We start from the raw sequence: 16,273 nt of genomic DNA, 5'->3' as shown, positions 1-16,273 counted from the left end.
TAATGGCCAGGAATAGAAGGAACAAACAACAAATGCAACTAAATGGGAGCATTATGAAAATAGATGAAACATTCCTTCATATCCTGTTCTAAGCCTAGGCCACATCGTGCAGCAGCTCGACAAACCGCCAATAAGCAAATATAAAACTGTTTCTTGCACAGTACATGGCGTTGCAAAATTAACAAAGCTTACGTAGAACAACGAAGCATGCTAATATGATCGATGTTCCAAATGCGGGAGCTAAATTCAGAAGCTGGTAAAATTTGGGCTAACATTTACTGCTGTCAGAAATTAAGCACCACATTGCATTGCAAGTATAGTAATACAAGAGAAGAACAAGTGGACACACCTAAATAAGATAGCATCAAGCACAGTAGATGTACCATTAGGTTGATACCAAGTACTAGTAGTAATTAAGAATGCAAACTGCAGTTCCACAACAGGTGATCTAACATTAGAATCATCCTATTGTTTTAGGCTTAACATAAGGCAAGGCATAACCATAGTAGCGAAACAAAAGACTAGAAAGACAACATGAAGAATTACTTAGCAAATGCATAGCCTTCTTATCGTCCGGTCATCGAGAATTCACTATCCCAGAGCTGAATGAAGATCTGCTGGTGCCAGCGCCTTATGAAATCTGTTGCAAGGCCAGTTGAGAATCCGGGGTGTTGATGGTGTAGCTGGAGAGGAAGTGGATGATGGTGTGAGGACGGTCGGCGACCAGGACAAACTTCTTGTCCTGCTTCACGAAATCTGTAGCCTCATAGATCCTCTCTATTTTGTTGTCCCTGATGTTGCACTTGCAGATATGAGCGGACGAACCCAAATGTTCAGTGTAGTACACACAGTCTGCCTCCGTTCCTGGGAACTTATCAACATCGACGGAGAAGCACCTGTGGTCACCGATGAAGATGGCAAATCTTCCTGTGGTCTTCACACGCCAGAGCTTGCCTGTGTCGGTGTCGAATTGGAGGGCAAAGAGAGAATGGGCTTCATGTGCATTCAAGAACTTCAAGACGATACCTATATCCCCATCCAAATCCACTAGGAAACACCGAATGGCGTACCCATGTCCAGGACGATCAACCGAGAAAACCTTGGTCGAAACCCGATAATTCAGAAACTTGCCTAAGCTAATCATCAGCTCACGAACTACGGATAATTCAGAAAGGCTTGCATAGGCACCACCCACGACCGCCTTCCGGAAGTAATCGAAAGCTGATTGCTGCTTATGCTTGTATCTGACGAACCTTTTACTGTGAGGAGCCGCTGAGTAGGCCTTGCGAGAAGAGTCGCAGAACACGGCGAGCCGGACCGAAGAGCCGTGGGGAAAAGTGAGATCAGCGACTCCCACATCGAGGGGCACGGGCGCCGCGAAACGGATCACGACGCCGGTGAGGGGGTTGAGGACGCGGGCGGCGTGACGAGCGCCTTTCTCCGCCAGGACGCAGTAGCCGCTGTGTGTGGCGGTCACGGCGTGGTAATCGCCGAGCTGCGGGAGAATCTTGCGGAGGAAGCGGCCGGTGACGGTGTTTACCAGGTGAATCTCTTGTCCTTCGCTCAGGAAGACCTCTTCGAGGACGATCCAGCAGCGCGGGCGGAAGCGGGGGTCGGAGGCGGCCCTCCTGGGGTCGGCGGTGGCGGCGCGCCAGCCGGAGCAGACGGCGCGGTAGTCCATGTACCAGTCGAGGTCGTTGGTGGCCAGGAGGGAGTCGGCGACGCGGCGGACGAGGTCGGGCGGCAGATCGGACCAGCCTGCGGGCGGAAGGAGCGGCGAGGTTTCCAGACAAATCGGGCCCTCCTTCTTCCTCTTCGCAGGCGGGGGAACAGGGTCGGCCATGGCAGGGGGAGGAGGAGGCGGTGAGAGGGGGGGAGGGAGGGAGGTGGGCCGTCTGGTGGTGTGTTTGGGGAGTGAGGCGCCGGCGGCGGCTGATTTGGGGAGGAATCCACACAGATTGGGGGCTCTGCCGCTGTGTATAGGCCTAGCTACTATGTGTGCTATTTGGGCTGCTGTAAAAGAGAGCGAGCGAGAGAGATCAAGGGAAATGACTAAATAACATAAAACTACTAGCGTAAAGATTATGATTTCAGAAAACTACCGAATTTTAACTTTTTTCAGAAAACTATCAAACGTCGTGGTTCGTTGTTTCAAAAACCTAAAATCTTTGTTGTTAAAAAATTAAACAGGTTTATGACAAGTCGGGTCCGCACCTAAACGATTTGTCTATTTGACCGTGTGTTTGGCTATTAACTCACTTGTAGGGCCTACATGTTAGTGTGTAGAAAAGCAATCAGGTCATCGGAAGTCTTGTGAAAAAGCAATCATGTCTTTAAAATATTTTTGCAAAAAACAATCAGGTCCCTCCTCGGCACCCCCGTGCTCGGACTCCGCGGCTGGGTCCTCCTCGCCGCGGCCGTGGCCGCGGTCGTCATCGCCGTCCTCGTGCTCACGGTCTGCTTCTGCCTCTGCCGACGCCGGCGATGTCCCCGCGTCGCCCTGAGCCTGCGACGATGAGCCACGCCCGCAGCGGCCGGATCTATGGAGCGTTGGTCGCCGCTCCTTCCACCAACGCATATTCTTCCCCAACGTGCCGCCAGCCTCCGCCTGCAGCCATGGCACCCGACGTGTCGTCCTCCATGGAGCCATGGCGCCATCGGCCAGAGGTGCTACCCCGCTGACATGGACGGTCTCTATGGAAGGGAGCTCCACGAAGGCGCCCACGATGGAAGGGAGCTCCACGATGGTGCCATGGTTGTTGGTCGTGACGGAAGGGACCTCCACGGCAGCGCCATGGTTGCTGGTTGCAACGAAAGGGAGCTCCATGCGCCGCCCCCGACGGAAGGGAGCTCCACAACAACACCATGGCTGCTGGTCATGACGAATGGGAGCTCCACGCGCCGCCCGTGATGGAAGGGATCTCCACGGCGGCGTCATGGCTGCTGGCCGACGACCGTCACGGCACCTGCTGGCGCACGGCCACGGGAGGGACCTGGTTGCTTTTTTCAAAAGTTTACACGGACTCGATTTCGTTTTTGAAAATTTGCGGGGACCTGATGTAAGTGCATCTAGTACCCCTTAGTGATTTTGGTGGTTTGAAGACTTATAGGTTAAGTATCTAATGTGTTCTCGAGTGTACACAGGATCTATAAGTCGCTGAGGGGTTTGAAATAATCGATGAATATCGACCCCTAAAAATGTATATCTTCGGTTGAAGAAATTGGTCTGAATCTGAAGAATTGAATCGCTAAGAATTTGCGTTGAAATTGATATTCCTCATGAAGATATTGAAATTGAAGAATTCGATGTGTCCTAAAGAAAATCAATCTGAAGACTTTGAAGCATGAAGATTCATCCTTTCTGTTTTATTTTCTTCACAGTTGAGTAATAGGAACACAGTACTGTTAAAGGGGGTCAAGGTAACACATTTGAATGAATTTCCTCATGATGCTCAACCCAAGCTTAATCCTACCAAAAGCCTCAAGTGAGGAATATGAGTGACATGAGGACTCTCACAGTTGAGCGTCCCGACTGTTATCGATAACCACACCACATCATTGGTCTTATCCACACCAACGATCATATTATTTAAGGACATTAATGTCAAATCATGTCGGGATGCTCCCAGACTATAAATAGCCGCCCCCACTACCATTAGCTGGTTGGCTGCTCCATTAGAAACTGACACTTGTCATAAGAGCAACCCAAATTCCTCAGAGTCTTTGAGAGTAATTCATCAGTGAGGAAATACCCCAAACACCAAACCACAAACCGAGAACCAAGTGATTGAGCATCACTGAAGAAGTTGTTCCTGTGTGGGACTAAAGCCTTTTACCTTTGAGGACTGTGCATCCTCCAAACGGTTAGGCGTCATGGTCTAGAGCAATCCAACAGTCAATTGTGGATCGTCAGGTGACCAAGTTTGTGAGGTTTTGGAAGTCTGCCCTGAAGACTGACCACGAGTGTTGGGCGAGGACTGTGTGTTCTTAGACCAAGGAGAATACGGTAGGGACTGTGTCCCGGGACTGTGTGTCCTTTGGTTTCAATACCAAGCCGCTCCAAACCAGATGTACAACTGTCACAACAGTTGGAACTGGGTCATCAACCACTGTCTTCACTGTGAAACGGGTTCTATTTCCTCAACTCTTTATATTCCTCAGATTGTGTGTTGATGATTTTCACTGTCACTGTTTGAAGAATTTGCTGAAGACTTTCTCTGAAATTCCTCAACCCCAAATTCTTCACGCAAGTTAATCCTCATCTGTTTTCTGCGTGCCTGCATACTATGCAAACTATTTCATATTCTTCATCCTGAAAAACTGTTGTAGTGAAACTTTGCACTCCTGATCCTTTACTGTTTCCGTTGTAGGTTAGTCATCAGTGAGGAATTTCCTCAAAAGGAATTTCCTCAGTGATGAAATTCTAAAAATCTCCTATTCACCCCCCCTCTAGTCGATATAACGCACTTTCAATTGGTATCAGAGCAAGGTACTCCCTTGTTCTGTGTGATTTTGGTTTAACCGCCTGGAGTTTTAGTTATGTCGACTGCAGGCATGATTAAGGTTACTGCAGCATGTCCTACTTTCGAAGGAAAGGACTTTCCCTTCTGGAAGACCAAGATGCAGATGCATCTACAAGCTATTGACAATGATCTCTGGTATATTGTGGAACATGGCGTCCCCATCATCTCTGCTACTATCTTTGCTGCTGATGTGAAGAAATTCAAGCAACTTGATTCTCAAGCGAAGAATATCATCTGTGGCCATCTGAGCAAAGGCCAGTATGGCAGAGTGAGTGCTTTGGGCTCAGCGAAACTTATCTGGCAAAGGCTGTCCAAAGTTAATGAAGGAGTATCAACCCAGCGTGATTCTCGTGTTGATGTTCTTCGCAATCTCTTCAATCGCTTCAAGAGGTTTGACAATGAAAGCTGCCAAGATACCTTTGATCGCCTCACTGACATATCAAATGAACTGCAAGCACTGGGAGCTCGAGACATTACTGATCACGAAGTTGTGAAGAAACTGCTAAGATCTTTGGATTCTTCATTTGATACTTTAGTTCTGATGATTCAAGAAAGACCAGACTACAAGATGCTTGATCCAGCTGATATACTCGAAAGACTCAATACTCATGAATTCCAACAAGAAGAAAAGAGAGATCTATATGGACCAAGCTATTCTAGACCATGTGCACTGAAGGCCAAAGCAATTTCCTCATCTGAAGAAGAAGACTCGGATGGTAGCATTGGTGATCCTGAAGAATTTGGACAGGAGCTTGCAATGCTCGTGAGGAAATTCCAGAGGTTTACACGACGTGGCCAGTTCGGTAAATCTTCAAGAAGAGATATGAGGAAATCAGAATCTTAATCTGAGGACTACAAGAAAAGAACCTGTCACAAATGCAAGAAATCAGGTCACTACATTGCTGATTCTCCTCATTGGGGAAAGGAATCAAAGAAGAAGAAATACAAGGATGAAAGTTCTGATGACTCGAAGAAAAAGAAGAAACCTTCAAAATCCTCATCTTCAAAGTCCTCATCGCACAAGAAGACTAGTTTCAGAAAGGCTCGGGCACTTATTGGCAAGAAAATGGATTCTGAGGTAGAATCCGAGGAATGTGATGAAGAGGAAGGTTCTGATGAAGACTTAGAATCCGGACAGGCTAGTCTTGCACTTGCAACCACATTCGTCAACAAGTCAATCTTCAATCTTGAAGAAAATGATAACACCATCCACACTGATGACTATGCTGATGACTTCGCTCCAACCTATTGCTTCATGGCAAAAGGTTCAAAGGTACCGAATGATGCTTCCTCCTCTAATTCAAGTGACTGTGAACCTGATGATTATAAAAAACCCTGTTACGGTAAACTTGCTATCATTGCCACTAAACAACAAACTGCCCTCGAAAAGCTTCAGAAACTGCTAGATAGAAGCGATGATCTGTTGAATGATGAAATGAATCTTACCCAAATCCTCACTGAAGATATGAAAAGTCTTCAGTCTAGATTTGATAATCTTCAAGATCGTCATGATACACCTGATGGGGTTATAGTCCTAGGGTAGGGTCATAGGCCTGCCCTATAAGTCCTACCCAAGGACTACCCTTCATAAGGGATAAGACCCTTAGTCAGTTCCGACTGACTTATGGACTTCCCATCATCCAGTCGGTAACAAATCCTCCACCATCCAGTTGGAGATGAGCATTCGGAGTGTATCAAACTAACCGACTGGATTCCACTCTGTGCATCGTAACCCCCTGGAGGGAAACGGTCGTACGTTTCCATGTGCCTTTATTAGCATTTAAGACATACGTTACCTGTAACGTAGGCATTTATTCGCCACTACTCCACCCCTGTGCACCGAACCGTTGTGGAGGGTAGCGCACTCTATATAAGCCGCCCTCCCCCACTGGTGCAAGGGTTAGCAATTCACTGTAATCCATATTCCACTCGACAACAAGCTCCCAAAGCACTGAGACGTAGGGCTATTACCTCCACCGTAGAGGGGCCTGAACTCATACAACCTCGCCGTAGCTAAGGCTCTGCCCATCCTTTCGTACCCTACACATCTACTGTCAGACTTATACCCACGACAGTTGGCGCCCACCTTGGGGCAGGCGTCTAAGCGACTTCCGGCGAGTTTGCGACTACATCTTTTCGTCATGTCATCCGGTGGAGATTCGAGCATGGGTCACGAGATCCTCTTCGGCGCTCTCTCCTTCATCGTCGATGATTCGGCATGGCTTCGGGACGCCCCTCTCGACGTCGAGGCGCTTCCCCGTCGCGGAGCTACGCACTTCCGTGCCGGCGCCCGCGGCATTCTTCTTCTCCAGCAGTCGGCTCCGGTGTTGACCTACACCACCGTCACGCGCCGCAACAAGCGGTCCCGCCGTCCGCGGCTCCAGCGTTGGCTGCAACACGCCCAGACGCGCCAGAACGCGTCTTCACAAGTGGCGGTCCTAGAGTCGGTTGTGGTTGCCCCGCCGTCCCAGCGCTCGGACTCGGTTCCGACTGAGTTTCCTTCCGAGTACTTGGGTCGCGGGCCTGCAGCAGAAGTACACATGGCCAACTCCCATGAAAGTCCCCGTCAAGCTGGCCGGAACGAGCACGAGATCGGCAAAACATCCGGCGCTCGCCGTCCACCTCGCCGTTCTGCCAGTCGGCACACTCGGCGGAGCAACGTGGAGTTGTTCCGCACTCCCATCCTCAACTTGGCTGCCGCTGCCAAGATAGCCAATTCCCTTCAGCCGACTGATTCGGAGGCTGGCAGGGGGATCGAGCAAATCCGCGCACTGCTGCACACGGCGCAGTAGCAAAATTCGGCGGTCTCCCAGTCGCACTACAGGATCCACAATAGTTCTGTTCATGCGAACACGCATCGGTCAGTTCACAACCCTGGTTCTCATCAGCGACACAGGGGAGGCAGCCGTTCCATAAATCCCGAAGATCGTCGCTGTTCACGCACCCCTCCGCGGGGTGGGCCCTACGGGCCCCGACATCATGATGATCGGCGTTCAGTCGGTGACACTTACGACCCAAGGCCCGACGCGAGAGGGCATATCACCCAGCGGAGAGTCGACAGGGGCCGAGCCCACCGCGATGGTCACGACATTGACCGTCCAAGTGGAAGCAGGACCATCGTTTCTGATCCCGAGTGTTTCAGTCGAGCCATCCGTTCGGCTGACATCCCTCCCAACTTCCGATTGGCGACGGGGATCAGCAAGTTTACAGGAGAGTCCAAGCCAGAAACGTGGCTGGATGACTACTGAGTGGCAGTCCAGATCGGAGGAGGGGACGACCACGTCGCCATGAAGCACCTCCCTCTGATGCTCGACGGCTCGGCGCGAGCGTGGCTGAACCAATTGGCCCCCTCAAGCATCTACAGCTGGGCAGATCTGACCCGAGTGTTCATCAGGACCTTCGAAGGGACGTGCAAGCGCCCTGCTGGCCTCGTGGAGCTCCAACACTGTGTCCAGAAGCAGAATGAGCCCCTGCGCGATTTCATTCAGCGTTGGACGACCCTCTACCACACGGTGGAGAACGTCACAGAGCACCAAGCAGTCTGCACCTTCAAGGCAGGCGTGTGGTACAAGGATCTGTACCTGAAGTTCGGTCGAACAGGCGACATCTCCATGAGAAAGATGATGGAGATAGCGGCACGCTATGCAAATGGCGAAGAAGAAGACCGCATCCGTAGCAGCAAGCACAAGATAGTCGCCGATGGAGATGGGAATAACACTCGGAAGCAGAAGCAGAAAGCTCCGTCCACTCTGCAGGCAGAAGCTGCAGCTGTTACCAATGCCAAGTTCAAGGGCAAAGGGAAGGCTCAGTTCACCCCCAAGAAGAAGCAGTTCAACAACCCCATCCTGGACCAGCCATGTCCGATCCACACGAAGATGGATGAAGAGGGCAACGCCATATATCCGAAGCATACCACTCGGCAATGTCACCTCCTGATTCAGGGGTTCGGCGAAGGGCAACCGAGTGAAAAGGGCAATGAACAGGATGAGGAGGATAAGGAGGATCCGTTCCCCCAAGTCCATGCAACACTGATGATTTTTGCTGACGTTGAGAGCAAGAGTCGACTGAAGCTGGTGAACAGGGAGGTGAACATGGCCACGCCTACCAACCCCAAGTTCCTCAAATGGTCTCAGACTGCGATCACCTTTGACCAGTCGGATCATCCAGCACATGTACCCACCCCAGGGAGACAGGCTCTGGTCGTCGACCCGGTGGTGGAAGGAGTCCGACTGCGCAAAGTCCTCATGGACGGCGGCAGTGGTTTGAACATCATGTACGCCGACACTCTCAAGGGGATGGGCATTCCGATGTCCAAACTCAGCGAGAGCAGCATGCGGTTCCATGGAGTCGTCCCTGGACGAAAGGCCAAGTCACTCGGCCAGATCGCGTTGGACGTCGTTTTCGGCTCCGACAAGAACTTCCGCAAGGAAAAGCTGACATTCGAGGTGGTGGACTTCCAGAGCGCGTATCACGCAATTCTGGGCCACCCGGCATATGCACGTTTCATGGCCCGTCCATGTTACGTGTATCTGAAGCTAAAGATGCCAGGCTCGAAAGGTGTGATCACTATCACAGGAAATCGACAGCGGGCCGAAGAGTGTCTGCAGCAGGGATCAAGGATCGCCGATCAGCAGATGGCTGTCCTCGAGCTTGACGAGTACAAGAAAACAGTCGACCCCGCTGACTTGATGCGTGCGAAGAAGCCAGCTTCGGAGCCTGCATTCCAGTCGGCAGGAGAGACGAAGAAGGTCAGCATCCACCCGACGGACGACACCGCTGCCCCGACGAACATCTCCACCACCCTCGATCCTAAATAGGAAGCCGAGCTCACCCAATTCCTCCGTGAGAACTGGGACATCTTCGCATGGAACCCCTCTGACATGCCAGGTGTACCCAGGGAGTTGGCTGAGCACCGACTTCATGTGGATCCCACCGCTCGGCCTGTCCGAGAACGCCTGCGTCGGTCCGCCGCGCACAAGAGGAAGGCAATCGGAGAAGAAGTGGCCATGCTTTTGGCGGCCAACTTCATTCGCGAGGTACACCACTCCGAGTGGCTCGCCAATGTTGTCATGGTGCCCAAGAAGGACAAGTCGCTCCGAATGTGCATCGACTTCAAGCATCTCAACAAGGTCTGCCCGAAAGACCATTTTCCACTCCCCCGCATCGATCAAATTGTTGATTCGACTGCAGGTTGCGAGCGTTTGTCATTTCTTGATGCCTACTCGGGCTATCATCAGATCCGTCTGTATGGCCCCGATGAATTAAAAACAACCTTCATCACCCCATTCGGGTGCTTCTGCTACATCACTATGCCATTTGGTTTGAAGAATGCAGGAGAAACCTTTATGCGCATGATCCAAAAATGCCTCCTCGACCAGATCGGTCGGAATGTGGAGGCGTATATGGATGATATCGTAGTCAAGTCACGCAAAGGTTCCGACCTGCTGACTGACTTGGCAGAAACATTCGCCAACCTTCGTAGGTACGATATCAAGCTCAACCCCACCAAGTGTTCATTCGGCGTTCCCAGTGGAAAGTTACTCGGTTTCTTCGTTTCCGAACAAGGGATCAATGTCAACCCCGAAAAGATCGGGACCATCGTACGAATGGAGCAGCCGGTCAGAATACACGATGTTCAACGGCTCACAGGTTGTCTAGCGGCTTTGAGCAGGTTTATTAGTCGACTCGGTGAGAAAGCACTTCCTCTGTACCGACTCATGAAGAAATCAGATACTTTCGAGTGGACAGATGAAGCCCAAGTTGCATTCGACGACCTCAAAGTCCTACTTTCCACCCAGCCAGTTCTTACTGCTCCGCTCAGTAAAGAGCCCCTTCTTCTGTACATCACGGCTACAAATCAAGTCGTCAGCACAGTTCTCACAGTCGAACGAGAAGAAGAAGGCAAAGCATACAAAGTTCAGCGGCCAGTGTATTACGTCTCCGAAGTCCTGACTCCTTCCAAGCAGAGGTATCCCCACTATCAAAAACTTATCTACGGGATTTACATGACTGCGAAGAAGGTGGCTCATTATTTCCAAGACCACTCGGTGACTGTCGTTTCTGATGCTCCGTTGTCGGAAATCCTCCACAATCGGGACGCATCGGGCCGAGTGGCGAAGTGGGCAATGGAGATGTTGTACTGCGACATCAAGTTCGAGGCCAAGAAAGCTATAAAGTCTCAAGCTGTGCTGACTTCATAGCAGAATGGATAGAACAACAAAAACCGACCCACATCTACTCGGCCCATTGGACAATGTTCTTCGATGGGTCCAAGATGTTGAATGGCTCCGGCGCTGGCGTTGTGATCGTATCGCCAAAGGGTGACAAACTCAAGTATGTGCTGCAGATACACTTTGATTCCTCCAACAATGAGGCAGAGTATGAAGCTCTCCTTTATGGACTGCGCATGGCCATCGCACTCGGCGTCCGTCGCCTGATGGTCTATGGCGATTCGGATTTGGTGGTTAATCAAGTGATGAAAGAGTGGGATGTCAGGAACCCCACCATGACCACATACTGCAATGTAGTGAGGAAGCTCGAGAAGAAGTTTGAAGGTCTAGAACTCCACCATGTTCCGCGGCTGAAGAACCAAGCAGCTGATGAGTTGGCAAAACTCGGATCCACTCGAAGACCAGTCCCGAGTGACGTCTGCCTCGAGCACCTCCACCTTCCCTCAGTTAAAGAAGATCCTTTCACAGAGGAACCAGTACAACCAAAGAGCTCGACAGATCCGACTGAAGTCGACGTACCTGCTGTGGTTGATTTGATCATGGAGATTCTTGCCGTCACCCCGATTGGACTGTGCCGATCATTGCATACATCCTGAGGCAGGAATTACCAGAAGACGAAGTCCAAGCCAGGCAGATCGTCCGCAGGTCAAAATCGTTCACTTCATTGATGACCAGTTGTACAAGGAAAGCGTTTCAGGCGTTCTTCAACGATGCATCTCCCCAGAGGAGGGACAGTTAATCCTGGAAGAAATTCACTCGGGAACCAGCGGTCATCACGCCTCTTCAAGAGCAATCGTCGCCAAAGCATTCAGAGCTGGCTTCTTCTGGCTGCAGGCGAACGAAATGGCTAAAGATATGGTCGACCGATGTGAAGGCTGTTAGTTCTACTCCAACAAGTCCGACAAGCCAACATCTGCGTTGAAGACAATCCCTCTTGTTTGGCCGTTTGCAGTATGGGGATTAGATACAGTCGGTCCATTCAGGACAGGCCAAGGGGGATACACACATCTGTTGGTGGCAGTCGACAAGTTCACAAAATGGATTGAAGCCACGCCCATCAAGAAGCTCGACGCTCTAACGGCCATCAAGTTTGTCAGGGACATCATCTCCAGATTCGGGGTACCTCACAGCATAATCACAGACAACGGGACAAACTTTGACTCGGATAGATTCAAAGGTTTCTGTGCAAGCCAAGGTATCCGAGTGGATTTTGCATCTGTGGCGCATCCTCAAACAAACGGACAAGCAGAGCGGGCGAATGGACTTATTCTGCAAGGTTTGAAGCCCCGACTCCTGCGAGAGGTGGGACATGCCGCTGGCGCATGGGTCACCGAGCTACCTTCAGTGCTTTGGGGTCTCCGCACAACCCCGAATAGATCTACAGGGCAATCCCCGTTCTTCCTCGTTTACGGAGCAGAAGCGGTCCTTCCGAGTGACTTGCTTCACAATGCTCCACGAGTCGAACTCTTCTCCGAAGCTGAAGCAGAACAAGCAAGGCAAGACGGAGTGGACCTTCTAGAGGAGGAGCGCGAGATGGCACTGACTCGCTCAACCATTTATCAGCAAGATCTGTGGCGCTTTCACGCGCGACACGTCAGGAGTCGTACATTCCAAGCAGGCGACCTGGTGCTCCGAGTGGATCAGCAAAGACCTCACAAGTTGGCTCCCGCCTGGGAAGGACCCTTCATCATCTCCAAGGTGCTAAACAACAGAGCATACATACTCTACAACATCGACAAGGAAACAGACGAGCCGCGAGCATGGAACGGAGATCTTATGAAGCGCTTCTACATGTGACCGTCGACTGAAGCAATGTAAAGAACAAGTATTGGTGAAATAATACAAAGCAGATTGAGTTTTTGCAGATTCAAAATTCTTCCGCGACCGCAGACTCCGGTCTCAAAAAAAAAACTTAGCTGCGATCAAGAATCGCCTAAGTACTAACTTTCTCCGAGTGTGCACTTCATGTCGCACTCGGGGACTTAGCTGCGATCAAGAATCGCCTAAGTACTAACTTTCTCCGAGTGTGCACTTCACGTCGCGCACGGGGACTTAGCCGCGATCAAGAATCGCCTAAGTATTAACTTTCTCCGAGTGTGCACTTCACGTCGCACTCGGGGACTTAGTTTCGATCAAGAATCGCCTAAGTATTAACTTTATCCAAGTGTGCACTTCACGTCGCACTCGGGGACTTAGCTACGATCAAGAATCGCCTAAGTATTAACTTTCTCCGAGTGTGCACTTCACGTCGCACTCGGGGACTTAGTTGCGATCAAGAATCGCCTAAGTATTAACTTTCTTCGAGTGTGCACTTCACGTCGCACTCGGGGACTTAGCTGCGATCAAGAATCGCCTAAGTATTAACTTTCTCCGAGTGTGCACTTCACGTCGCGCTCGGGGACTTAGCTGCGATCAAGAATCGCCTAAGTACAAATTTTCTCCGAGCGTGCACTAACCGTCGCACTCGAGGACTTAACTGCGATCAAGAATCGCTTAAATAGAAAGCTTCCTTCGACTGTATCCTACAGATACACTCGGGGGCTGAGCAGACCCTCATTGAGGCTCATGTGGATGTCAAGACCATTGACAATTACATGAGTAGCAGACCCTCATTGAGGCTCATGTGGATGTCAAGACCACTAACAATTACATGAGTAACAACTCGCTGCGAGTACGACTTCACAGTCGCACTCGAAGACTTAGCCGCGATCACGAATCGCCTAAGTACTCAAATGCCTTCGACTGTATCCTACAGATACACTCGGGGACTCAACAGACCCTCAGTGAGGCTCATGTAGATGTCAAGACCACTGACAATTACATGAGTAGAAGAACCTCATTGAGGCTCATGTGGATGTCAAGACCACTGACAATTACATGAGTAACAACTCGCTCCGAGTACGACCTGACAGTCGCACTCAAAGACTTAGCCGAGATCACGAATCGCCTAAGTACTCTATTAACTTCGAGTGTATCCTACAGATCCACTCGGAGACTCAGCAGACCCTCAGTGAGGCTCATGCAGATGTCAAGACAACTGACAATTACACGCTCCGCATGTTTGCCATTGGCTTCACCAAGAAATGCCAAACAAAAAACACGAGCCAAAATCGTATCAACAACTCTTTGGCAAAAGAAGAGCAAAAGATTCGATTCGAATTCAAAGTTCACCTAAGGATAGTTGGCTCGGTGCAGATCAAGCTTATCCACACCGAACCAAGAATGTGACAGCCAACAACAGTGGCCAAAGTTTCTTACTACCAACACTCGGCATACCGAGGTAAAAGTTTTCTCAAACGTCGTCAGGACTGGCGCTGGGACTGGCAGGCTCTACGAACGTGTCGAGGTCGATCCCGTCGGCGATGCGGGTGGCGCTCTCAAGGAAGGTCTCCATGAAGTCTTCGAATCGAAGCTTTTTCGTGTTGGCGACCTGCAACGCCTTCAGCTTCTCTTCGCGCACCTCCTTGCAATGCACTAGGACCAGAGACAGAGCGACGTCCGCACCACAGCGAGCCGCAGACTTCTTCCATGACTGCACTCGGTTCGGGACCTCCTCCAGTCGAGTCATCAAGCCTTCCATCTCGTGCCGAGACTCGTCTTCAGGCCAAAGCTCCTTGTTGATTCGGCCGACGACTTGTCTCAGTCGACCGATGAAAGGTCCAACTTTGCACAGGCGAAAGAGCGCTCGGAGCAGATCTCGATTGGCGTCCTCGCCAAGTGGAATGTTCTCAAGAATCGACCGCTCAACGTCAGCTGCTTCAACCTCCGCGTCCATGCCAAAATCTGCAAAGACAGGACGAGCAAACAGTCAGCGCAGAATGAAATGCACAGTCCACAAGCACTCGGAAAAACAGAACTTACCACCGAGAAGCGCTATCATCTTCCGGGCCCAATCACTGACGTAATTTTCCCGTGCTATGCACCGCCTGTTCAACACTTTCATCTGCCCCATCAGCTCCGTCCTTTGTTTCCCCATTTTCTCCAACTCAGTAGTCAATGCCTTGTTTGCCTCACAGGCCTGCTCCAAGGACTTTTCTCGTTCCGCCAGAACATCCTTCATACCAGCCATTGCAACCATTGCTGCATCCAGTTCACCAGCAAACTGAACCTTTTCAGCCCTGAGAGTCTCGTACGCTGTACCCATCTCGCAAGTTTTTCTGCAAGTCAGCGCCAAGAGACGGTCAGACAAATTCAACAAGGACAACAATAAAAATTCTAAGTTCTTCAGACCCCTGCCGACGCAAGCAGTCGACAGCGGTCTCGGGGACTACACCCAGTGGGTTCACTAAGAGTGACCCCACTGGCATGAAACTCAAACAGGTCCGCCCTATTGAGCTACATGACAACAAATAAGCCTCTGAGGCTACTACCCGACCTGAGTAAAATTACTCTCGGGGACTCATCCAGTAGGTGCACTCCGAGTGCCCCAACTGTTAACATTCGAACAGATTAATTTTTGATCTGATCAAGTTAAAGAAAATGTGTATAAAGACAACTGCCGGTGCAAGCACTCGACAAAAGTCTCGGGGACTACACCCACTGGGTTCACTACAAGTGAACCCATTGCAAAAAATCATACGCTATCCGAGCACACCCAGTGGGTTACAAGAGGAAAGTAAATACTTACTAGCACACTTACTCGGATATCGTCCCGCAGTTCCAAGCTTCGCTTGTACAAGGACGTGATGGAGTCGTACGCCTTCTTGGCCTCTCCAGCCATCAGCTTCGCCTGCACCATGGCCCCCTTGGCAGCTCCCACCTGATCTTCTAGGAGGCGTTGGACGTTGTACTCGACAGTCGGCGGGCCTGGCATCATAGGAGGCTCCTGGGGCATCCCAAGGCTTGCTCCATTCGGTTCAGCAGCGATCGGTGCCGTTTTAGTCGACGACATCGTCTCAGTCGGTGGCGCGACCATGGCAAGAGTGGTAACCGGTGGAACAGCCTCAAGGACAGGCACCACAACTTGCTCGGCCCTCCTCTGGTCTCCCTCCTCCACATAGATCACCTCTGAGGAAAACCCGACCGAACGGCGTGAGACCACAGGAAAAAGACAAGACCAAAGACAGAATTCATGATGCAGTAATATAAACTCTCGGAATCGCCACGATGCACCTGGCTGGGATGTGACAACGTTGTCCATGTCCATGGGATCGTCCCCTTGGCGTGTCGGAGAGGTGGCAGAGGTAGCAGCTCTGTCGAGTGCCATTCATTCGACCAATAAGCAGAGATTCGATCAAATACTGAAAGAAGATAGAAGAACCATGCACTTACGTTGAGGTGACGAGAACTGTGACCCTCATCCGTGGCAGAGCCTTCCGAGGCTTAGATCCACTTGGTTTAGCCACCTTAGAGGGCTGACCCGCAGGTTCAGCAGCAGAGTCCCTGGTCCTCTTTGTGCTCCGAACGCTCGGAGCCACGGGAGCGGCTGGCGAAGCACTCGGTACCACAGGAGCAGCTGGCGGAGCTGGCGGCGCACTCGAGGATGCTGGAGGAGCTGAAGGAGCCACAGGTTCATGACGG

The 16,273-nt window shown here is 50.9% G+C and overlaps 1 protein-coding gene across 1 annotated transcript; it reads right to left on the bottom strand.

The window, feature by feature from the left end:
* Positions 1 to 354: 354 nt before the first annotated feature.
* On the bottom strand, positions 355 to 1,946 carry LOC123445386. The gene has a single exon (XM_045122361.1). The coding sequence runs from the start codon at positions 1,841 to 1,843 to the stop codon at positions 632 to 634; it is 1,212 nt and encodes a 403-aa protein (XP_044978296.1). The 5' UTR covers positions 1,844 to 1,946; the 3' UTR covers positions 355 to 631.
* Between the last annotated feature and the right edge of the window lie 14,327 nt (positions 1,947 to 16,273).

Source organism: Hordeum vulgare, chromosome 3H (genome assembly GCF_904849725.1).
Source record: "Hordeum vulgare subsp. vulgare chromosome 3H, MorexV3_pseudomolecules_assembly, whole genome shotgun sequence".
NCBI classification, from domain to species: domain Eukaryota; kingdom Viridiplantae; phylum Streptophyta; class Magnoliopsida; order Poales; family Poaceae; genus Hordeum; species Hordeum vulgare.
This window is presented reverse-complemented; position numbering and strand designations above follow the sequence as displayed.